General features: G+C 35.4%; 3 protein-coding genes across 4 annotated transcripts; 2 read left to right on the top strand and 1 right to left on the bottom strand.

The window, feature by feature from the left end:
* The first annotated feature begins 894 nt into the window (after positions 1-894).
* Positions 895-15027, top strand: LOC113060634 (sorting nexin-9-like). The gene is made up of 18 exons (XM_026229719.1): positions 895-1233; positions 4186-4272; positions 4730-4804; positions 5484-5582; positions 8865-8937; positions 10708-10852; positions 10940-11027; positions 11154-11279; positions 11361-11478; positions 11616-11746; positions 12016-12119; positions 12476-12579; positions 12726-12803; positions 12936-13012; positions 13254-13343; positions 13603-13717; positions 13837-13928; positions 14028-15027. Exons 1-18 carry the CDS (start codon positions 1222-1224, stop codon positions 14073-14075), a joined length of 1662 nt encoding a protein of 553 aa, XP_026085504.1. The 5' UTR covers positions 895-1221; the 3' UTR covers positions 14076-15027.
* Positions 15028-15203: 176 nt separating this feature from the next.
* On the bottom strand, positions 15204-24914 carry LOC113060635 (fibroleukin). 2 transcript variants are annotated; one of them, XM_026229720.1, is made up of 8 exons: positions 24782-24914; positions 21916-22109; positions 20582-21191; positions 18603-18843; positions 18046-18183; positions 17735-17951; positions 16737-16932; positions 15204-16641 (listed from the first exon to the last, which is right to left on the bottom strand). In XM_026229720.1, the coding sequence occupies exons 3-8, from the start codon at positions 20969-20971 to the stop codon at positions 16495-16497; spliced, it is 1329 nt and encodes a 442-aa protein (XP_026085505.1). In that variant the 5' UTR covers positions 20972-21191; positions 21916-22109; positions 24782-24914; the 3' UTR covers positions 15204-16494. The 2 variants fall into 2 exon arrangements, with proteins under 2 accessions (XP_026085505.1, XP_026085506.1); XM_026229721.1 differs by lacking the exon at positions 21916-22109 and having other exon boundaries at positions 24782-24905.
* LOC113060636 (pro-opiomelanocortin-2-like) lies at positions 22785-26129 on the top strand. Its single transcript, XM_026229722.1, has 3 exons — positions 22785-23405; positions 23677-23816; positions 24810-26129. The coding sequence occupies exons 2-3, from the start codon at positions 23679-23681 to the stop codon at positions 25329-25331; spliced, it is 660 nt and encodes a 219-aa protein (XP_026085507.1). The 5' UTR covers positions 22785-23405; positions 23677-23678; the 3' UTR covers positions 25332-26129.
* The last annotated feature ends 45 nt before the right edge of the window (positions 26130-26174 follow it).

Consider the following 26174-nt stretch of genomic DNA (forward strand, 5'->3'; position numbering starts at 1 on the left):
ACACACACACACACACAAAGCCTTGAAAATGACCACATAACCTTCACCAAACTGGGAATCTCCCTAGGCAACTGAGGGAGTTCTGCTCTGGTGGGACTGTAATCATCAGTGTCATGAGCTTACAAACACACACCTACTTCAAGTCTTTCAAATGTGCTGGTATTGTCTGCTCTCAACTTTAAATGAATAGATAGATTTACATTTATTAAATGTGATTTATATGGACAAAAATTAGCGTGCAATGCAGTGTTTTATTTATTTATTTATTTTTATGCAACACTGTCACAGAAAGTCACGCAGAAGGCAGGTGACAGCTTCCTCAAAATATCAATTTCTTAAATTATAAATCTCTTTATGGGGTTATGAGCAAAACTTGTGAAGAACAAGTATTCATGTATTTTAATACAAATGTCATTGCCTCTAAACATTGTACTATAGAGAGCGAGAGAGTATAAACACAACATATGCATATATATTGATTGACAAAGCACTGAATGAAAAACGCTTGGAAATGTGACTTAACCTTTAAAGACCAGTAGATGGCAATCTTACCTCACTATGGGTGTACACATATTTGTTGCAGCTTATATTTTCTTATCTATTTTTTTCTCACCACCATTCCTACTCTACCAGTATGGAGTGGCAGTGGCAGTTCAGTCCTTCCCTGAAGAAGCCATTCCCTCAACAAACCTGCTCCGACACGCCCCAGCACTGTCACAAACAACCTTTCACTGCTACAAAAACATAATGCTTTTAAATAAACTGCGTGTGTTAAATTAAATAGCTTTATAACTAATACAAATAATAATAATCATCATTTTGATGTCTAATACGTTTTATAAATTTAAATAAATGCTGAAATCTGGTGTTTCTTTGCATAATGTCTCTGTTGTTTACTTGAACTTTACTGGGCGGTGTGTGAGTTGCAGGAAGAGCTGCTCCAAGTCCCACATTTTGAGGCCAATGTGCTGAAGTTTTCCGGGTCTGAGTTAGGGAAAGAGGACGAAACGTCTACACTTTAACGCCCATTTCTCGTTATATGGGTCAAATAACTGGATTTTATCGAGCTATGCTTGGCTAATCGAGAGCGGTCACTGCTGCATAACACAAACAAACCCGTAATTTTCGCTTCTTTTAGGGACAGAAAGGTTTGTTTTTACTACGTTTTGTTTATTTTAAGAGTTCAAATCGCATGTTGGTGATTAAATTATTGACATCATAATGGCAGTGAAGGTAAGTTTTGGCATAACACTGGGATAAACACTGCTGATGAAATGACTGTGTCGCATTTGTCTCATACGAACTGTTGCATCGCTGACGTACACAAAGTTCATCAGTGTTACTTTAATAATGGACTGTATTTTTAAGGAAACATTACCAAACCGATGGTGGTATTTCATACCACCGTCCGATGAAATAGGTCATATTGCAAGGGTTGTATTTCTATGAAACGGATTCTTACAAAATGTTTAATAGTTTAACAAGTGTTTAGTTACTGTGACTTTATTGTGAACTGTACACTGTTGTAGTACACTGTTTCAAAAACCAATACCGATGCCCTGTTCGTAGACGAATTCCGTTGAGTCGGCTCTTATCAATGAATCATTTGAACCGATTATACCATTTATTCAATGACTGACCGGTTCTCGGATCTAGAGTCCAATTCCTCGAATCGAATTTGGAGTGGCAAGTGGCAAGTTTATGAACACAAAATGACGTTTTAATAAACGTGCACACATTTTTTTTTTCAGGCAACAGTAAATACATTATAGTATGCCTATCATTTAATGTAAATCCAAATTATATTTAGCTTCTAAATTAATTATGCGAAAAAAATTATGCTCTGAATCGTGCTGCAACAAATTGTACTGAGAATTAATTTAGTAAGTGGTCGGCATATGTGCACATTTTGGGACTTAATCATGCATGCATTCATTCATTCATTTGTATAGCATGTAAAGGGGCATCTCAATAAATTAGAATGTCGTGGAAAAGTTCGTTTACTTCAGTAATTCAACTCAAATTGTGAAACTCCTGTGTTAAATAAATTCAATGAACAGAGACTGAAGTAGTTTAAGCTCTTTTAATTGTGATGATTTTGGCTCACATTTAACAAAAATCCACCTATTCACAAATTAGAATATAGTGACATGCCAATCAGCTAATCAACTCAAAAAACACCTGCAAAGGTTTCCTGAGCCTTCAAAATGGTCTCTCAGTTTGGTTTACTAGGCTACACAATCATGGGGAAGACTGCTGATCTGACAGTTGTCCTGAAGACAATCGCTAGCCGGGTTTCCAACCACAGTTGTGAATTTAACTTATGTGCAAAATTAGAATATATATCGCACAAAAATGTACAAAATAAAATGTTGGTCTTATGAAGTATTTTAATTTGTTCAGATACACAATCTACACACGAAATACAGGAGTTTCACAATGTGAGTTGAATTACTGAAATAAAAATGAACTTTTCCATGACATGAAAGTGATTTTTTTTCTTCTTCTTCCTTGCTTTCTTTCTTTTCATGAGTTGGTACATTTTCAAAACTCATACAAGTTTCTAAGCTGAACACACAGCTAGTGATTGCTTGGTTGATTTAATATTCTCCTTTTTGTGGTTGATACACAGTAAAAACATGAGATTATTGTTACATGTAAGAAGAGCATGTATATAATGTAAATTATAATTTAACTTGTATACTTACACTAATTCATTGAGCATTTCCATTTCAATGTTTACTACTGTGATGCATAGCTTGCAGACTTGCTGTTTTTCTTTATAAAATGGTTTGAACTGATAGGATACTGTAGGTGACCTTTTCAGATTGAGGTTAATTAGAGTAATTGTGTCTCTGTTTATCACTCAGTATAGTGTAAAAATACTTTACAGACTCTATTTGACGCATCAATTTCAGGATGTCCATATGTTTTATGGAGCCTATGCCCACCTCCTTGCCATTTCTGAGGGGCTCTTGTGCACAAGTCATTGATTGGTACCTCTTGCTTAGTCTTTCCTGCTCTGTGTCGACATTGCAAATCGAAAGACACATTTTGAAAGTATATTGTAAACACGCAGTGGTTAGCTTATGAGCTAAATTGTCTTTATTGTAACAAGTATTCATTGATCATTTTGATACTTTAGAAAATCAGACACACAAAAGCATGATTTGGCAATAACTATAAAGATCAGTTAGATTAAATGATTAAAATAGTTAGTTACTTTTATTTAAAAAAAAAATAGATGCAAGTTGTGCTAAGTTTATTAAGGCTGTTACTTAAAGATTGTGTGTATTGCTATTATCTGTTGAGAATTAGTATGAAAATATATTACTGAAAAGAGTTTTGACAAATCACTTACACCTACTTAAAATATCAAAATCTTGCGATGTCTAAACCTAATGAGCTATTATTAGTAGCATCCGTGGGCATTATATGCAGGTTCTGAGTCATCTGGGTACAAATATATGCAAACAGTCGACTCAAAACCTGCCACAAAATGCTGTTAGGTAGTCATCTCATGTCACAAAAAGACAAGCTTTCTGAGACGCCTGTGTCAACCTTGTTGCTGTGAACAGGAACATGGTGCATCCTTCCTGTCAGAAACAGAACCCAAGGGAACATGTCATCCAGTGTACAGTGATTTGTCAGCATTATCATATAAGTAAGCACATCCTTTTGATATGGATAAACACTCAGCGCACTAAATATGGAAGCTGTGCTTGGTTAGAGGTGGTTTGGCACAGGAAACCAGTTCTAATGTTTTGGTTTAGATGGTGACTGTGTTGTGTGATGGTCAGTCATGCAGATGAGCCCTCATATGTGGAAATGAGGCTATAAAACCTTCCAGCATGTAATAAGATAGATCTTTTTAGGAGAAAAGGTGACATTGCTGTCGAAAACAAAAAGTGTTTCATCATAATATTCTCATTTGGGACCTGTGTGCATTCATTAGCAAAAATGGAAATGTATTTATATTATTCTTGGAGCTTATGAGGAATCACACTTAGCTTTATGTTTTTAATGTGATATATTGTCACACGTGTAACATCTACATATATATTTAGATTGAAGTGTTTTAGTATCTTTCAGTAACAAAAAACAGAGGTGAAAGTTTTATCCATGCCATAGTGAAATATTCATGCAGTTATTGTTCTGTGTTACCCATGTGTTTGCTGTGTTCAGGCTCAGGTATTATATGACTTCACTGCTGAGCCTGGCAACAATGAACTGACTGTTAAAGAAGGTGAAATACTCACGGTCACTAACCAGGTGAGGATACACTGAGTTTCGGCACAAATGTTTCAAGACAGGCACTTGGCTATATACAAAGAATACATCATATATATGCACTACCGTTCAAAAGTTTGGTTTCAATAAGATTTTTCATTAGGAGTTTTATTTTTTTATTTTTTGTGAAATAAAATAACATATTTATTGAGTTACGGTGCTCTAACGTGAGTAAAGAGTATTATGTTGTTATATTGTTGTTTATTGTGCAGAAAATCAGCATATTAGAATGATTTCTGGAGCATCATGTGGCGCTTAATTCAGCTAGGCCATCACAGAAACAAATTACATTTTAAAGTATATTTAAAATGAAAAGTATCTTATAAAATTGTAGAAGCATTTTATGATATTATTGTTACAAATGCAGCCTTAGTGAGTATAAGAGACTTCTTTCAAAATATTAAAAAGTCTTACAGACCCCAAACTTTGTTTTATGTAGAATGTAGGCGGTGGCTGGGTAGAGGCTCAGAATTCCAGAGGAACTGTAGGCCTGGTGCCCGAGGACTACATTGAGGTAAAAACCATCCTAATCATCAGCTTTGTTTTTGATTTCACTTCTGTATACAGAGCATGGGATGAATTTATAAAATTGTGTGGGATTATTTTTAGTACTCTAGAGTGGGGAAGGACAAAATGAAAGCAAACTTTTCTCTTCTGTCTATCTAGACCACGTCAGTGTGCAGAGTGTTATTCCATTTGCTGAGCTGATTTACTAAAACCAGGGTTTTTCAGATTTTCTTGTGTTTTTCCAGTTGTATCACATAATTTAAATCAAGAGAAATCATTGAATGCGTGTGTGTTTTCTGAGCTGTAGTGTAAAAAAATGTTACTCATTAAAGTTTTAATTACATATTTAGCACACTTTTATTACAGATGCAGAATATTCCCACATGTCCTGTGCAGTATGTCTGCCTTTGTACCCTAATTACCAAGATGTGTAACATATTCCCAGTGTGGCCTTCCTGTAGATATACAGTCAGCATGGCTCAGGCGTAATGACATTTACATTTTTTTTTGTTTTTGTTTTTTGTTAATGATTCATTTGGAGGGAAAGTTTGAGTTATGTACAGTATGCATGGACTGTAAAAGGCACAGACAGGATTTGACATCAAATACATAATTTCAGAGTACATTTTTTTACATTCATGCTTTTTTCATTAATATTTTTTATTTATATATTTTTATGTTGGCAGATCAACCCTGGTTCCACACAAGCATCAAGTGACACGCAAGCCACACAGTTCATTGATGCACACAATCAAGGTTACAACAGCAGTTCAGCAAACTCTCAGGTAATACATCAACTAAACCATCTGTTTTACTCTTTGTTCATAGCCTCATTTGAAGAAGTTGTGGTGAGCATGTGCTGCATGAAGTTCTAGCTCAGATGTTTGAAATGTTGCAATATGAGTATCAGCTTGTTCCACACTTCTTCATATGAAATGTAAAGCAGGTCTCAGTAAAAATAATTACCCACAACCAAGAAAAAACACACTATTCAAATATTAGTTTTGCTTCCTCATTTTCTCACCAACTTTTACTAGAAATCCAGACTCATTTCATGAGAATTCTAGTGAGCATAAGATGCACAAAGGCCCTATGTGTCATCTGCATTTGAAATCCATTTCCTGTATAAGCAGGAGAATGAGAGTAAATGGGCCTCATTATGATTCGAGACATTAGGCATGAGGACCCGTCTCTCCCTCTCTCTTTCTGTCTCTTGTACTCTCTACACCCTCTTTCTCTTAGAAGGTTTGTCAGATGTCTACACTTTGTGTTGTGCAAAGCGTCATTGTTCATGAAATAATATTTAAATGTGTAGCAGTGTGCAGATAGATGACAAGTGAAATTAAACCATTAAATCCATTAAACTTGGATCAGGCTTATCTTTTTAGGAGAGAAGAATATTTTAGGAAGAATATAATCAGGATATATGCATAATAATATTTTTTTTTTTTTTTTTTTTTTACCAATTAAATATATGCTATCAGTCAGAATTTGAACACATTTGTAAGTTCCTCATGATCTTAATAGCCATTTGTTTTAAAGGTCTGTGCTTAAATGCTTGATATTATTCTTGTAGACAAATATAAACATATGAGCATATGAATTTCTTAACAAAACCTAAATTCCAATTATTTATATATTTTTTTCTTTTATTTAATAAATCTATTTTTTTCTTTTTTACTTTATTAATATTTTTCTTTTTCAGGGTGAATTGGATCATGAAGGAAAACTAGTTAAAATACTAGAAAACTGTTTAGCATTTTTGGTTGCCATGAAATTTCCATTCCTCCATTTGTGTTATTTCATAGTTTTGTATTATTATAAAAAGTGTAAAGTAATATTAATAAAAAATAATTGTGTGTCTAAACGACTTGATCAGGTCATGGAATCAGTAATTTTATTTGATTATTTTTTTGCTATAATTGGTGGTTCTTTTGTGATTATACCAGGGATATGCTGGTATCAAATTTTCATGTTGTGATTAATTGCTCATGCTTTTATCACAGCATACGGTATTATCACGATATTGAAATGTAGTTTCAGAAACATGGCCATATTACAGTATAACAGGTTTAATAACTTTAAACCTTTAAACTCTAATCACGTTTCTTATAACAAAAATAACTGAATATTTAAATACAATAAAGTAATACTGAACAAAATATATAAAGTTAAACATTTTACATGGATTAAAGTGCAAAAGAACTATAAAGACCACTTTACATAAGACCTCATTAGTTAACCTTAGTTAATGCATTAACATTCACAATGAGCAATAGTTACATTTGCTACAGAAGTTATTAATCTTTGTTAAAAAATACAAGTCTTATTTTATGTTAGCTCATTAAATAACACAGTTGCAACTTTCGATTTTAACAATGTGTTATTAAATATTGGAATGCCTAGGACTGATGAATGTTCAGAAGAATTTTTCATTGGCAGTTTATGTTAACTAATGAATTACCTAACTAATGTTAACTAATGAAGCCCTAATGTAAAGTGTGAACAAACAATAAAGAATCAAAACATTTTAAAACAATATCTAGGGCATGTTGTAGTCCAGATTAAAATATTACGTCTAAATATTTAAGTATTTGGCGCTGTGATGAACACCATAGCAAATCCACCAATCTGAATGGCTATTTAAATCCATTTAAATATGTTTTAGAAAGTAGCAGCTGCTTTATTTATGGGGTTTCCAGGGTAACGGCTGCATTTTCTGCAGTTTAGCGCCATCTGCTGTCAGAGAGTGAATGTGCTTTCATTCAGCGGGTCTCACACATGTTCCCCCATGTGCTTCTCATGCTTACTAGTTTACATAAGAGCGCACATGCATCTTGCAAGAAGCATACAAGTGTGTTGTGCATTTTGACCAGTTGATGGAAAGAGTATTCTTAAAATGCATCCCAAATTCTGAATAATTTGTAATGTATAATTATTCACGCTATTTAGAAGTGCTCACAATAACAATATCGTGGATATCAATTATCGTGAGATATCGCATTACCGAATACCGGCACATGTCTAGATTATACAGATACAGATGAGGATTGTATGATCTTTGAATAATATTGGTCATTAAATGCAAAATATTTAAAGTGTACCTAAAGTATACTTGCAACAGTTCCACTTTAGCAAAATTAGATATACTTCAGTATATCTTTAGTTGGAATTTAGCACTACTTCCGCACAATTTATGTAGATTAAGCACAAAATTAGTTGTTCCAATTGAGCAGACTTTAAGAAAACCAGTTTAATGTACAGTTTAAAGTACATTAATATGTAAATTAATTTGCAGTATACTTAGCATACAACAAATGTATTTCAAATACATTTTAGTTTTTTTTTTTCACTAGGGCTGTGAAAAAAATAAAATAAAATTGTTCCATTTCCTGTTCTTATACTAAGTGTATAAATATTAAAATCATGTACAATAGAAAGGCAAGAACTTATAATTGTTGTTCTTTAAGCAGATGAAAAATGAAAGTGGAATATGCTTTATTAGTAACAGTTGTTGCAGTGAATAATTAAGGATCATCTCGAAAATATCTTTAGTTTACAGGAATATCTAAGTACCGAAATATCACTGCTGCATTGGTTTTAGGTGAGATTGTCCAAATCTGTTTTGTATGTTATATTTCAGACATGGTGTCATGGGGTGTATGGAGACACAAGCAAATATTATGTGAGAATTTGAATATGAACAAGGCAGCTTTATTTTGGTCATATGGCCAACCCAGCAATGGTAAATCTCTGTAATATTGTTGTGATATATGAATGATATTGATGGAGCCTAAAAAAGGATGTGGGTGGAAGGCAAAACCTGATGTTCCTTAAATTGTAATGAATTTGGTTATTCATCATTTGAGCAGACATGAACAGTTCCAGCACAGGTATCGGTAGGAGATTGTGGGAAAGGGTTGATAGAATCCAGACTCAAAGGAACGAACTATATAATTTTGGCAACTTCACTACCTACAGAATGGCAAATCAAATGTATTAAGGGTCAGAATGGATGCGGACGTGTTTAAAAGAATGATTTAATGTTGGATTTTATGTGTCTGTAGGCAATTAATGTGAATGAGCCTTGGACTGCGAACAACTGGAACCACGCTGAACAGGAACCAGCAGGCAATAATGGTAAGTGGAGAACATTTACAGTACAACCTCCATGAACTGATTATCTGATTATCTGCCTATAGCTATCTATACTTCCATTCAAAAGTTTGCGGTCAATAAGTGTTTTTATCTAAAGAAAAGGGTGGTTTTACAATTGGTTTGATTGCCTGCCCTGAACCTTATTTCATCTTTCCTCCTCCTGTCCCCACTGGATTTTGTTCACAATTTTTTTTTTTTTTTTCTTGGTGCTGGAGGATGTGGTGAAATGGATTGATACCATTGCTTGCTTGGTACTAATGGATTTGAAAAATTTGGTTTGGTTTCCAAAGCACCAACACAGAACGGCACACACGTCTATTTGCCACAAATGTAATGCAAATGTTCAAAAGTATGAAGAAGTCAGTTTCTGCTGAAGGCAAGCGGAAATGTGGTTCTTAAATTCTCACTGCTTGCAGTTCACATTATCCAAACAAACCTGACGGCAAACGAACCCAGGTGTTTTTAATGCTGTAAAAGGGACTATTGAAGACAAATATAGTTAAAAAATAAAAATATGTTTCAAATAAATAAAATTCTAGACTTCAGTGACCCTGTAGACTAGAGGATAACCCTTATGGAGAACTGTTGGATAAATGCAATTCTTTTGAACTTTCCATTCATAAAAGAATCCTGAAATAAAAAGTGGTATAGTTTCCACAGTAATATTGAGCAGAACAACTGTTTTCAACATTCATAATAATAATAATTTTTTTTTTGAACACTCAGCATATTAGAATGATTTGTAAGGGATCATGTAAACACTGAAGCCTGGTGTAATGGCTGCTAAAAATACAGATTTGTTATTTACAGGAATAAATGACATTTTAAAATGCATTATAATAGAAAACGTTTAAATTGTAATAATATTGCACAATTTTTAATGGTAGCCATAAAACCAAGCTAAAGCTTAACCTTGTTCTGTTTTAAAGTGTATAATGAAGTATTTGTAATTCGGGCACATATACATTCTGTAACAGAAGCAGCTCAGCAGCCATATTGCTGCTTTACTGTCTACAACATTACATCATGTTGTTTGTGTTATCTGCTTTGTTATATAGACTTTGAACTTTCTCTTTCAGCACACCATAGATAAAGTCATAAATAAGCCCTTTATGTACATTAGGTAGGCAGGTACTGTATGTAGAAGTAAGTGGATAATTTCAGTGGTAAGGTTAGGTATAGGCATCTCTACAGTTGTCTTTGCTTGTTACACAGCAGGGTTGTTCTGAAACATGTTCCCCACAGCGAGAGTGGTATATACTGTACACCTTTGGTCTATATACATTTGCATGTATACCATAAAAGTTTATTTGCACAAGGAAGCAGAACCTTTTCTGGCCCCTCCAGTTGCTTTCTAGTATGAATAATATCCTTGTGAAAAAGTAGTACACTTTAGCATACACATTAAAAATGTATGTATTATGGAAATTATACACATCTTCATATGTAATTTCATCATAGCTTTTGTATCTTTTTTTAAAAAATATATAAAAATGCACTGCTGAATCTTCTGAATTAGTATCTTGGAATGCAAAGGTTCTATAGTATGGCCTCCTTGTATAAGTAGGAAATATTAATGTAAGTAGGAAAAAGGATGTTAGTTAGGGTTATACTTTTGAAATATGTATATGCATTTCTGTATGTTGTGTAAAAATTGTGTGAGGATTTTGATATACACCGAAGTTGAGTTTTTCAGTCTGTTCTACTGTTACTCTCTGTGATGATGATGATTGTTGTGTCACATGACTGTAGGTTCTGTCTATTCCTTCGATGAGGAATGGGACGATGACTCCGATGATGGAAAGTCGACAGGCGGCTATGGAGGCTCACAGGTGGAAGAGGGCGGAACCATGCAGCGGGGCGGGGGTCACTCTACTATGAAATTAGCCCTCAACAAGTAATGTTTTACTCTTGATAACTACCTATATTAATATTTCATTAACAAAAGAAACTTTACAAAAGCCAATCTCATCTCTTCCCATAGGTTTCCAGGGTTTTCTAAGACTCCAAATCCAGAAGTGTATCTGCTTACCAAGCACATAGCTAAAGGAGATGAAAGATTGCCAATTTATGTAAGTTATTTGACTTCGTCATGTGATTCCAGTTATTCTGGATAAAGGAATAATCCACCAACCTTGGGTTTGTTTTAAGTGCTATAGTGAATGGATACATTAACAGGATGAATGTTTATTTTGCAGACGGGTGAGGTGGGTCCTGTATGGTTGTATCCACAAACTCAGTTAGATTGTGTAGTGGCTGATCCCAAAAAGGGGTCAAAAATGTACGGCCTGAAGAGCTACATTGAATACCAGGTCACACCTAATGTAAGTTCATTTGAAGCACTTACTTGAATAATATTGACTGTAATTCTTTTGCTAACAAGTCAACGGTTTTCTTTTTTTCAGACTACTAATAGACCGGTCAATCACAGATACAAACACTTTGACTGGTTATACGAGAGGCTCGTGGAGAAGTTTGCCTGTGCTCTGCCAATCCCATGTCTACCTGACAAACAAGTTACAGGTGATTGAAGCAAAAAAAGTAATCGTGGTTGGAAAAGCTTCTTGCACCGCCATGTCTTTTTGTTCTTTTCATGATCACCAAAAAAAATAATAATTGCCTGGTAAACTTCCTAGCATCTGTCTTCTGTTTCTCTTTAGGCCGATTTGAAGAGGAATTTATCAAAATGCGCATGGAACGCCTGCAGGGCTGGATGTCCCGCATGTGCCGGCATCCAGTGATCTCAAACAGTGACGTTTTCCAGCTCTTCCTTAACTACAGAGACGAGAAGGTGCGTTTGTTAAAATGTGCCTATTAATAATAGACATGTAGTTTTATATACTGCTGTAAATGAATAGTCAACGAAGATTATATATATATATAAACAGTTGAAGAGCTCCTCTGTTGAGTATTGCCATCTGTTTGCTGATATTGAGAAAACATCCTTGAGAAGTGTTTTACAGTGTAATATATTAACTTTGTCTAATGAATAGTTAAGTTAAGTTCAGCATAGCAGTCCGGGAGTCTTGTACGTTATGTTTAATTTGTTGTTTCTACTAGGAGTGGAAACTAGGGAAGCGGAGAGCAGAAAAAGACGAAACCGTGGGAGTGAAAATCTTCTTCAACATAGATCCAGATCTCCCAGAGTTAGATCCTGCTCAAGTGTGAGACTATTTTTAACTCCTTTGGTTACTTTTTCAGTTAATTCAGTACATTTTTAATTCCTATTTTTTAATTAGATAAAATTGTTGTCTATTATTTATATAATATTTTTATATTAATAGTCATTTACAAAGTATGATGTTTGGGGTCAGTAAGATTTTTCTTTTTGAAAGTAATTCATACGTTTATTTAGCATTAAATTGGTCAAAAGTGTCAGTAAAGACTATTATTTTGTATTAATAAAATTTTTATATATATATATATATATATATATATATATATATATATATATATATATATATATATATATGTTATATTATATTTAATAAAACATTTGTCTTATTTGATGTGATTGTAGGGAGCAGAAATATGAAATGTACAGCCAGTTTACTAGATCCATGGACAACAGTGTTAAAGAACTACTGGCTGTTGGGCATCTTCACTGGAAGAGATGTACAGGCCGTGAGTTCATATTATTGATTTTCTCACTGCCACATTAACTCTATGATTATCAAGTACAGTCAAATGTTCTGTGTAGATCATTTCATTAATGTTTTACCATCTTGTGGTTTGTCCATACTAAATATCTTCTGCTTTTAAACCAACAGCATTACAAAAGGAGTATCGGCAGATTGGAAAAGCATTTCAGAACCTTTCATCAGTTTTCAACACTAGTGCATACAACGGTAGGAAACTGGAGCTTTGTTCTTTAAAATGCCCTCATGTTCTCAGCTTAAATATTACATCTAAAAATATTTTGGATTGCCTTATGATTATCTAATCATGTTTTATTGATGTGGGGGTTTTTTTATTTTAAGGGGAATCAACTTTGACAGAAGCATTGACTGCAACAGGAAAAACGTATGAGGAAATAGCAGAAATCGTTGCAGGACAGGTATCAGAAGTACAGTATTTCCTCAAATGAATACTTCAACAAACCGTTCCGTCCTTGAACTTCTACCAGTGCCATTCACTCATCATTAGCAAGTTTCCTCACATCCTGTGCGGCTATTTTCACAGTTTGATAGAATTGTAACCACAAGGCTACCCAGTGATAGCAACATCCACGATTGCTGTTTTTAGCATTGTCCGCAAGTTTAAGCTTTTGTTTCAGTAAGATAAACTTTGTCTCTCAGCCGAAAAAAGATCTACACTTCCTGATGGAAACAAACCTTGAGTACAAGGGTCTACTGGGCTGCTTCCCTGACACAATAACAGTTCACAAGGTATAAACTGTTCTCCTTTTGCCTTTCTATATTTAGTGTTTTATGATTTTGTTTCATTTAAATGAAAAAGTAATTTGTATATGTGCATATATATATATATATATATATATATATATATATATATATATATATATATATATATAGAGAGAGAGAGAGAGAGAGAGAGAGAGAGAGAGAGAGAGAGAGAGAGAGAGAGAGAGAGAGAGAGAGAGAGATTTTTTATTTTTTTAAATAGTATTTAAGCATTTTTTCCCCTCAGGCTGCCATTGATAAAGTAAAAGAGGCTGATCATTTGGTGGTGATGAATAAGATTAGCCAACAAGATAAACTCATCATGGAAAAGAACCTCAGCACCATGTCTTACGCATTGCAAGGTATGTTAGGAAAGTGTGAAAGACTTGTCACAGTGGTCTTTTATACGTGCACCGGTGTGCTTAACTGTAGAGTTTGTCACACACATGTGTAATCTTAGACTTGCCATCTGTTTCTCTAGCGGAGATGAATCACTTCCATAGCAACCGTATCTATGACTACAACAGACTCATGCAGTTCTACCTGGAGGAACAGGTGAAGTTCTATGAAACGGTGAGTGATGGGATACCAGTGTGTACGGACACCAGAAACATTGCATACGTAATGCAACATAGTATGTGTGTAACATTCTTGTGTGTTTTCATTGGATAGATTGCTGAAAAGCTGAAGAAAGCGCTTGGACATTATACCACCATGTGAGGACTCGCTCTGAACGTCAATACTCATCAAACTGTGTCGATTCTGTGGAGTTTTAAAACAGGATGCTGCTTTGGCTTTTTTTTATGTTAATACACAACTAACCATATTGTTTCCATAAAATTCTGTATTGCTGCATTGTGGCATCTGTAAAATACAGGTTATAAGGGAACAAACTATTTTTGATGTGCAGAATATCATTTACCAAATATTTTGTTCACAGAAAAAGGTGAAATACAAATCTTAATTGTTATTTAAGCTAATGTAACACTCCCCGACGTAAAAAAACAAAACAAAAAAAACAATAGTTCGTACAAAAATTTTAATTTGGTAAAATAATCTGCTCACTCTTAGGCCATCCAAGATATAGGTGAGTTTGTTTCTTCATCAGAACTAATTTGGAGAAATTTAGCATTAAAGTATATCACTTGCTTATACTTCACAAGACATTAATTTATGAACTTGAGTGATGTGGATACTGAATTATCAGCTGTTTGGAGATTTATTCTAACGGCACCCATTCACCGCAAAGCATCCATTGGTGAACAAGTGATAAAATGCTACATTTCTAAACTTTTTTGCTTTAAGAAATAAACTCCTCTCCTGTACATCTTGGATGGCCTGACGGTGAGAACATTTTCAGTATTTTTTTCTTTATGAGTAAACTACTCCCTTAAGACATTTAATTTTATTTATGTAAATTGAGGTCTCTCAGGGTCATGTTCACTTAGACTGGGCCATCTAAACCAAATGAGTTTATTAACATCTTAAATTGTCTGACATGATTTTATTTTCTTGTGGTATGTGAAATTAAATATGACAGATGTTTAGTGGTATGTATTAGATAAAAGCAATAAGGACATTGTCTTTTACCTGTGGTAAAATTTTCTATGCAAAACAAAACTAAAAATGTCTCATTGTCACACTCAGTGTATAAAATGTGTTTTTAACTAGCCATTCAGTGTGTAATAAATCTTTCTTTATACCTTTCCAAGTCTGTGAGGAGAGTTGTGATGGCCATGAATGCTCTGCATTGTTTGGCCTTGTGTCAAAATTGATTTTGCAGTTCTATTAAGAGCACAAAAATAACCTTTTTGAGAAAATGTTAAAATTATCCAGGATTTATGCTAGCTCAGGGTCCGTTTTCTCTCTTTGAAAGAGAAAATAAATATTTTACCTTAGAAAGGAAGAGGAAATGAACGTGATGACCTCAGTGTTGGCGAGGGTTCATGTGAGCGTGACCTCAAGCAAAGAAACACTTTCTTCTCCAAAACTATTTCCTTCCCTTAAACTTGAGGCAGCTTTAGTTTAGACTTTTTCCATGTTTTGACAGTAAGGAGTCCCTTATTTCATCTGGTACCGTAATGCAAACAATCATCAAATCATGTGATGCCCCTCAAAACCTCTTTTAGTCCAGTGCTACTTTCATTCGCTGGTCCGCTCCACCCGTCCTGTTAGTGTGTGATAGGCACAACGAGTCTTCATGGATGGTGCAGATATGTTTATCTCATGGGAAAGTAGTTTGAAACTTATAGCAGAGAGGTAGAACTTGGAAAGATAAAATAGCAGGACATTTGTCAAAAACGAAGTCATTTTTATAAATTCTCAAAATAGTTACAAAATGTAAACAATGTTGTGAAACATACATTTAGGCATTAAAAGGCTGTACATTTGGGGATTGTTCGAGCACCTGTTGCCTCTAAATTACACAAAATCACTGAGGCTTAAACAGCAAACATATTTGCATGTGCCATATCAAATAGGATAGCAAATGTTCTCATGAAATACAGAGACTGGCTGCAACAAACCCCTTAAGACTTGTATTTCCTATAGTACAGAAAATACTATAGAAGTCGATGACTACTGCTTGATTACCCATGTTCTTCAAAGTGTCTTTTTTTGTATTTAACAGCAGAAAGAAACTCATACTGGTTTGGAAAATTTTACTTAGGGGTAAACTACCCCTTTAAGGGTTTTGTTGCAACTGGTCACAGGACTTCTTTAAAAACTTAATCTTAAAAAAAAATACACCTCTGAGTATTTTTAACCAATGAAGTGTAACAGTAACATCAATTAAGATTAAACAAAGTATACAGTATGTATCAAAATTATATCAATTTATGAATTATTTCTATTTAATAATGATTATCCAAAACAAATACAATTGTTTTTGTTAAAGCAAAAAAAAATCCATTATAACCTAATAATGCATGTTGTTTGATAAATTGATTATATTAGTTACAATTCATAGAATGCATCAGTATGTCAAAGACCAAGATTATGAGACAAGTTTGACCAAAACGAGTCCAGATGAGACTTTCCCTTTAACCACAGTTTACGTAATTGCTTAGTCACAGAGAATCAACAATGACCTGATGATGTCACTCCAGTATTATTTTACACCGGTCCTAAAGCTGTGTTGTTATGGGGAGAGGCGTGGCCTGTAGGTCCGTGGGCGGATCATCATGCTCACCTTCTTCAAGGAGTAGTAATCTGAGTCCTTCCAAGAGTACCACACAATCCCATCAGGCCCCAGAAGATTCATCCCCTTGGCAGAGTAACGCCCCCCCTGGTGGTCAAGATAAACATAGGACACAGTTAAGATGGTTGGGCTCATATTTTATATCTTGGAATTGTTTCATTTTTCCTTCAATTGTTTAAGACCTTATAATACACTCCATTGAGGTTGGCGAAGAAGCACTGATGGTACCACCAGCCTCCGTGAGATATCTCAGCACAGACGTCACCTGTGTCTGGAGTGCTGAAGCTTTGCTTGTCATGGTACCAGCCAAACGAGTCCTCAACCGTACCACTGAATCCCGATACATGGAGACGATAGAGGTTGTCCTCGTTCTCAATCCTGCCAAAGCAATCATTTATGCTTGAGTGAATTAGAAAAATGTAGCCCAATCATGATGTAGTTTTTTTTTTTTTTTTCTGAACAGATCTGGAGAAATTTAGCTTTACATCACTTGCTCATTAATAGATTCTCTGCAGTGAATGGGTGCCGTCAAACATATGATAAAAGCATCACAATAATCCACAAGTAATTCACATGACTCCAGTCCATTAATTAAAGTCTTGTGAAGTGAGAAGCTATATGTTAGTAATAAAAAAATACATCTTTAAGATGACTTTAAACAATTTATTCTGACAGCACCCAAAAAATCCACTGGTGTGCAACTTTATCTGTTCTGATAAAGAGAAAAACTTGTCTATCTTGGATTGCCTGAGGGTGATTAAAATTACAGCATATTTTCATTTTTGGGTGTAATATTCCTTTAAATTTGGAGCATCTGTAAGGATTTTCTCATAAGAATATTTAAGAGATGAAAACAATATGATGCTTCATTTTGGACAAGGTTCAGAAAAATTGCATTAATTTAATATCAATATTTAATATTAAAATAATATTTGTATGTATATTTAGTATTTGATATGTTTTATATATAATGTAATTTAACACTACTGTATTAAATTTATATAATATGAATACATTTTAATATAAATACAGTATATCATTGTTTTGTATTAAATATTTGTATTAATTATTAAAATATTTATGAATTTAAATGTATTAAAACAATTAAATACTGAAAACAAAAAACGAAATAACTAAGTGCCAGAAATATTCTAAGAACTTAATCTTTCCAAATGTTTACCAGAAGTTCTGGTACAGTGCGTGTTTGTGCTTGCCATTCCAGTCCTCGAGGTCAATGCGGAGGGAATACTCTCCCTGGCTGGAGATACCGTGGATATGGTCATTTCCTAGCCAGAATTCTGCACGCAGATCTCCGAAGCCATCCCTATATTCTGTCCATTTGCGGTTGAAATTGACCTTTCCATCCTGTCGACGCTGAAACATGGTCCATCCACCTCCTGGTCCGAAGAATGATTATTTAATCCCAACTAACATCCACTAATGCTCCTAATTTAACCCAAACTTCCTGTCTATAAACACAAAAATGCAAACCTTGGGTCTCCATATCACAATAAACTTCTACAGGAGTCGATCCTATTGAAGGGACAACAGTAAAAATCCCAGATCTATGGACTCCATTGTAGAACAGGGATGCACAGTCAATTGGACAGTTTCGTACATGCTGAACCTCTGAGGAAACAAATATTTGATCAAATCAAGCTATTGTTAAAAATATATAATATATATAACGTATGAGTTCTGAGATGCTTATGACTTTGTTGTATTTTTTTTTTCCTCATTTGAGTTATACATTTTAATTAGCAGTAGTTCACCCAATAATTACACCTCAGTCACCATTTACTCACCCAATGAAGATTTTAAAAAATGTCTTAGTCTGGTTTTTTTTTTATTCTTTCTATCCATATAATGAAAGTCAGTGGGGTTCAGTGTTGTTTTGACTTTCATTTGATTGACAAAAACAAAAGTCATACAGGGTTGGAATGACATCAGGGTGAATAAATGATGACACCATTTTCAATTTTGAGTGAACTATCCCTTTAAAGATCAAATAACCACTTTGGAAATCTTCAGTACCTAGTCATGCTGACCTGGGTGAAGGGTATCCTGAGCGCCGAGGAGCGGGCTTGTGCGGATGATATTGATCATACAGCCAGGATTGCGCCTCACACGCTCTACTATCATAGTGAGGTTGCGAATCTGTCTTTGCATGTCATAGATGAGTGATCCTTGGATGTGCAGCAGTGCATTGGCCTCTTCATAGAACTCCTGCAGCGTGTGGAAACGATGCTCTAAAGACGAGTTCGAGTTCATTCCATATTTCTCCTCACGCTGCCAGCACAGGAAAACCACAATCAGCAATTCAAAGCAAAGTGTACTTTGAGGACACAGCTCATCTAATATTTGCAAACAGGAAAACAAATGGAAAACTAACACAGATTATCTTAATCCGGTCACACGGTTCATTTAGGGATTTGAAAGTGACCCAACAAAACAATATTATTCACACGGGTTTAAAAAGTTAACAGAAAACTGCATCAATTCCAAAAAGTGTGCAGCAAAAGTATGCATATTAAACATACTTTAAAAAAAAAGTTAACTTTCTTTAAACTTTAAAGATAAAAGATGCTCTGGATTTCTGGAACTGATTTATTTATTTGAAATTGATTCACTGAATACCTTACCTTAGAAAATAATAACCTCTGTTATTATATTGAATCTTTGTGTTGCAATCTTACGAGGTACTAGATAATTGAAAAGAAACTACATTGTTTGGTGTTGCCAATTCATATATAAGTAACAGGTCATATGCTACATATTTTTAGTTGTACATGGATGTAAAGCATTGTTGGCAATGGACTTGCTACTATGTGTCCATGGGACAGGTTCCAGCTCTAATCCAGTAACTGATCAGGGTTAAGAAGGCATTAGTACAGAAACATCCGTCTCTAGGTTCCTGTATAAGGCAGGGCTGCAGCACACCTGTTAATATGTAATGTGTGCTATAAAGAAAAAAGACTTCGCCTACTAAATAAACAATGAAAAAATGTATTTGTTAAGTATGTCAGAAATTCATCCAACCATCCAACTGTATCCGACTGTATTGTAATGTATTTACAGCCATCAAGCTGGTCTCTGCTACAGTACCTCACAACTTTGCAAATATTTAACGCAGTTAATGCAGGGGTAGAGCTATGGTTGGCTACCCCATGCACAAATGCAGCTTTTGTTTCTTTTTCTTAACAAGAATTGCATTTATTTAGACACAAAACGTCTTTATAGGGCCACATCAAAAGTGCCAGGTGCTAGTCAAACTAGCGCGGACAAGCTACAGATGACGAGAAGCTTCAGTAGAACAATAATGAACTATGTTCAGATGAGATGCTGCCAGGCCATTATGTCAGTAAAAAATAAAAATTCCTGTCCTGTCAGCCATTATCCCGTACATTTTGGTGTGTGCTACATTTTTAAACTTAATGTGATAAACAAGACACTGCAAATGCTGCCAGATCAAAGGTCAAGCACGTCTATCTAACACATGTTTGCAAGGGTGCCACTATGGTTTCTGGGACCCCTGAACAGCATATTGACCCCGGGCTAGGGAGGGAGGTCCCCCTCTGTAAAAATCATGTTCTGGGCCCACTCTACCAAGCCAGGCCCTAGGAATTGTCCCAACATTAAACACCCCCAACCCCCAACCTTATGGCACCCTTGTATGTTTGCATAGAAGAACACTGGAAAAGCACAAAAGCGGAATGTAAAATGTGCTATATGCAAATGTTTTCACGTTATTAGAATAAATTTTAAATTCCGTTTCATGCATGAGATGCTATAGAAGACGATATATTGCAACAGTCATTGTTTACACACAAAAAAAAAAACTTTATTAATTAATTAAAATAATAACATTCAAATAATATGGTAAGACCCAGCAGTTTGGAATATCAAGCAGCAAAATGAGTTATTTTGTACAGCTAAAAATAGCTGGAAGCAGATGACACCAGACCCTTTCAATTTAAAAAATGGCTGCGCCCGCTCTTACTGGAAAAATTAGGTGGACAACTCTTACCTGCAGCTCCAGCACTTTGATGCGATGCTTGTGATTCCTCAGTTCTTCTTGAAGCTCTGAAATGGTCTCTTTCAGGTCCTGCATTTGCTGCTTGCGCTCTTCGTTCTCACGCAGCCAGTAGGAGACTTCATCGGTACAGCGGAACATGTCCGGACACCTCTGCTCCTCCAGCTGAGGCAATGTGGCTATTAAACGACATTGTCCGTTTGGCATCACTTCATTGCTGTATTCACCACACTGCATTAAGCTGCTGCTAACTCGATGTGTGTTAGTCTGAGAAGTGTCTGTTTTATCTATGGTTTTAGACTCTTCAACAGCCTCTTTGGTTTTGACAACAGGAAACTGAGCCCATGCGGCCCAGAGTAAAAAAGCGTACAGCAGTGATACCATTCTGCAATAGACTCAAGTTCTCCAGAAGAAGTCAGGACTAGAGAGTGAATCCTCATCAGACCCTGAAACCTGTTTGGGTCCTTAGATTGGCATAGCTTATTTCCTCATGGTGTAATGCTGTCACTAGATCTCTCCAAGCCAGAAGGGATGTAAATGAGATGGAGGAAGCTGATTGGGTTGACATTTGCCAAAAATCTTTATCAAATTGCCACCCAGCATCCTGCCGAAAGAAATAATAGAATTGAATGGTCTATGACACAACAGTAGAATAAATGTTTTTTTAAAAATGTGGTTCATGCATGTCTTTACTAAACAGTAGATTTCTGAATTCAAATTCATTTTGACATATTTGTGGGGCTTAATGTCAAATATATTTATTAAGATTATTAAGAAAAGTATCTTTAAAAGAAACACATTATTGTAGTTCGCCATAGTTTTTACTATTATTTCTAAATAATAATAATAATAATAAATCCTATTAATATTTGTCATGTGAGAGAGAGGACCTCTGGAGCCCTTATGACAATATCAATAAGTCTCTTAACATATCAAGTAATTTAGCCTTTTTACGGTTAGTTCAGACTGCAAAACTGTAGTTAGACTCCCCCAAAACATAATATTTGTAAAAATAAATAAACAAACAAACACTCACATGTATCAATGGTGTGAAGAAAAATTGTTGATTTTTTATTGATAATCTAGAACATTTCTAGATGTTTATTAAAACTTGTTTGTCAAGGTTAACACAATCATATTCATCAAAAGTTTTGCCTTACAAGTGCATTTAGAGGACATTCAAGGAAAACAGATGCAACTTAACAGATGCACACATCGAGCATGTGCATAATAAATCCTGAAATTCCAAAGGTTAAAATAAAATGGCAAACACAAATTTATTTAACTGAATGAAAAGGCAAATTAACAAATGAGATATACAAAGTTACCTTTTACCAGACAGGCAAATCCTTTTGTCATTGTGAATGTTGCAAGAAAGCATATCATCCTTTCCCCTTCATGCTCACTCACTGTTAGTAGGAAATGCTGCGCTATTAACAGTGTCACTATGGGTTGACAGACATCTTATCCTCTAAATCTTTTCTAATAGGATTACATTCACTGTGCAATGTGGGCGAATAGCCTGTAAAGAGAGAGGCAAATATAAAATAAAAAATAAAGATAAAATAGAGATATGATTACAGCTTACTAATTGGATGTGACTTTTCCCTTAAATTAAACATCATATTGTGTCCAAATGTATAATTTTATAATTGACATGACCACTTTCTTTAGACCACAGGTTCTGTTTTGGGATTTTCTTGGAGAGTAGTGGCTTCTTTGCTGCCCTTCTTGACACCAGGCCATTGTCCAAAAGTCTTGACATGATTACGTAGCTGACTCCTCAGGAGGAGGTGGTCCTGGCACTTGCTGGACACTCTGGGACACCCTGAAGACTTCTTCACTGCAGTCCAACCTCTCTCCTTGATGAAGTTCTTGATGATCCGGTAAATGGTTATTTCAGGTGCAATAATCTTTGTAGCAATTTCCCAGTATGTGAGGCCATTTTGATGCAAAGCGATGATGGCTGCTCATGTTTATTTGGAGGTAACCATTGCTAACAAGAACACAATGATTACAAGCACTTCTTCCCTCCTTTTATAACAATCAGTCTGCTTTAACAAATCTAATCAGTAAGATTATGATTAGATACTTCATCTGTATATTTTTATTTATTTTTTATTATTATTATTATCTCTCTATGAAGAATATTTAATTTTGGCAAAGGTACTGCATTGCAGCAATGCATTTTCTGATTAACCTTATCTGTTACTGGCATCCAATCCTATCAAAACATGGTCATTTTGTATTATGAGCTTTTGTTCCACTTCTACAACACAAACCTTTAAACTGTACCCGGATGGCTTCCTTGTTTAAATCCCTCACCTTCCAATTAATTTCAACACAAGTTTAGCACCTATGTGCCCTAGCATACACAAAAACATGCCCCATAATCGATTTGAATTTAATTAAACCTTTTTTGAAGTGAGTTAAACCTTTAATCACCTAAGTCATGTAAACTGACACGTATGCCCTTAAACATAATGAGAAAGACCATCATGATTTGATAAGACTTACACCTGGCTGAAGATCTGATCCTAATCCCACACTCATTCACAACTGACTTTTCACTGTTGACTGACAGTCTTTGATGGATTACTCATCCATATCATTGATGATGCACCGGGTTTCCTACCTGCACCACCCATTAAAAATGACTGAGTTTGGTGGCCTTGAGGAATTAACGCACAGGTAGCTTATAAAAGAAAATAGAAGAGGGTTTCAGACATCAGAGACAAGCAAACACACACATAACCAGACAGATCAGAGATCCTCAGAGAGTAGAACCTTGGTTGGCTGACTTCTTTCTGCACAACAGGTGGGTAAGAAATTCATCCAGGTTCAGCTTTACATTTATTTATTTATTTATCTTGCATTGTTTAATCATTCATGTATACCGTTTTGTGTGTCTGTGTGTGTTATTTCACGAACATGCATTAAAATCACAATATTTTCTTTGTTCTTATAATTATGACATGCAATGAAATAATGCTTTGCGTAACTATGCATGCATTAAATGTGATTGAGTGTGCATAAATATGTTTATTGCTACGTTATTAATATTGACATGAGCCGTTGTGTTCTGTCAGATATGGTGAGGGAAGTGAGGATGTTGTGTCCTGCTTGGCTCTTGGCTCTGGCTGTTCTGTGTGCGGGTGGCTCTGAAGTCAGAGCTCAGTGTTGGGAGAACTCCCGCTGCAGAGACCTCACCACTGACGAGAACATCTTGGTGAGTTACAATATTACTTGCAAAAATGACTGCTTATTTTCTAATGTTGGTTCTTTTAGCTCAAATTGCAAGTTATCTCTCAAATGCAAATATAAAATAAACACGTCTTATTGATCAATAGTGAGACAAGCATCACTACTATGATTGCTAATTGTATAGGATTATGGATTTGAACCATAACCCAGAATGATGACTTGACTTGACTCTTGGTTGGACTTTTTTGACTTGGGTCAGTATGTAATCACTCCAAACACCCAAGCAACCTTCTAGCAATGTGCCAGCAGCCACTAATGAAACAAAAATGCATTTTGTTTACCTGAAGGGTTTCTGGTACATCAGCTATTATGGAGAAAAAAAGATTTTCATTTAACATTTTGGTTAAGTGACCTTAACCACAGTACAGTCTGATGTAACCGTTGCTTAGCTTGTTTTTTGGCCTTGTCACTACATGCCCCTATTTTGCTAATTTACAAAATCGTAATGCTGTTTGGGAGGCTTACGTTATTTCAAAACACCTTTTTTTCTGATGCTGTATAAATCTCCGTGAAGTAGCGAATTCACTTACCCAGCTGTTGTTCGAAGACAGACCAAAGCAGCCATTTGGCAGGCATTATGCAAATGTTTTAAACGTGTTGCGGTAGTCACAGAAATAATGGCAGGACTGACCAAACATCTCGTTTTTTGTTGCTTGTGTTTTCTGTTGGAGAAATTAACTCCATTTGTTGTGGACTTTGTCATGTGTAACTTTGCAGATAATTTACAATTATATTACACACCAAAGAAAAGGTTACAATAAAAAACACGACATGATAGGTTCTCTGCTTTGCCTTTTTGCATTTAACTTATGCTGATGAAGGCATGACAGAAAAGTTGTAGTAAATACAGTCTGGTTTTGAAAAATGGGCACAGCAACACCACAACAATTGTTTTGCAAATTGAAAATGTAAGTAGAAAATGTAAAACACCTTAGTTTCTTCTTTTGCTCTTCCTAAGAACTGCATACAGGTATGCAGGTCTGATCTGAGAGATGACACCCCAGTCTACCCAGGAGAAAGCCATTTGCAGCCTCCCTCTGAACTGGAGCAGACCGAGGTCTTCGCACCTCTGTCCCCTGCTGCCCTCGCTCCTGCTGAGCAAATGGACCTTGAGTCCAGCCCTCGACACGATCACAAGCGCTCTTATTCCATGGAGCATTTCCGGTGGGGAAAGCCAGTGGGTCGCAAGCGGCGGCCTATCAAGGTGTACGCAAACGGCGTGGAGGAGGAATCCGCCGAGATTCTCCCAGCCGAGATGAGGCGCGAGCTGGCCACCAACGAGGTCAACTATCCTCAAGAGGAGAGCGATTTAAACCAGCAGGGGAAGAAGGACGGCTCCTACAAAATGAAGCATTTCCGCTGGAGCAGCCCGCCTACTGGCAAGCGCTACGGAGGCTTCATGAAGTCCTGGGACGAGCGCGGTCAGAAACCCCTTCTCACACTCTTCAAAAATGTCATAAACAAAGAGCATCAGAAATAAGGACCAGTGAGGGGGTTTTAATTGGATGAGTGGATAGGGGATTGTTTTTAATATACTTTCTTCCCAGCAAACCTATCATGCATAGTCAACAAAAAAAGGGTGGGTGGTGTTGCCAGTAGTACTTAATTCTTCACGCTTAGTTTATTCACATTGTATTCAACAATAAATTCTGAATTCTGTACATAGAAATGCTGTGGTGATCAAATACTTTTTAGATTATTCATTGAAATGTACAGTATTATACTGTAAAGTTTGAAATTGTGATACAGAATGATTGTTTCAAGCAGAAAAGAACAAAACCGTTCCTTTCTGAGAAATAAGCAGACATCAGAACCATTCAGCAGTATGTGCAGTTGCCAGTAAAGCTTTAAACACAGGTCAGACTTTGAATTCATAAAAGTAGTCTTTAATTGATATTCAGACAGTTCTGAAGTCTCTCGTTTTACAGTGACAGTATCTAAAAACACATAACTATGGAACTATGTTGACTAATTACTATGCACAGTGTTGTAATGATCTCACTTGAATGAAAAATTGTAAAAGCACAGTCAAAACACCCAGTGCATGCAGCAGCTGACAAGGAAAGACTAAACTCTGATATTTCATACATACAATTTCACCTCACATTAAGCAGTCTAGAATATTCCATCAGATGAACATCATAGCCAATCTGACACAGAAGATAAAACCCACTTGTTTTTTATACTTGCAAATAAATTGAAGATATCACCAAAAACATATATAAAATAAAACACAACATGAAAAATTACTTTATGATTTAAAATACAAACAACATCAAAAAAAGACCAAGGGCGCTTATTTCAAAAAAAAAAAAAAAAAAAA

This window comes from Carassius auratus, chromosome 42 (assembly GCF_003368295.1).
Source record: "Carassius auratus strain Wakin chromosome 42, ASM336829v1, whole genome shotgun sequence".
Classification (NCBI taxonomy): Eukaryota; Metazoa; Chordata; class Actinopteri; order Cypriniformes; family Cyprinidae; genus Carassius; species Carassius auratus.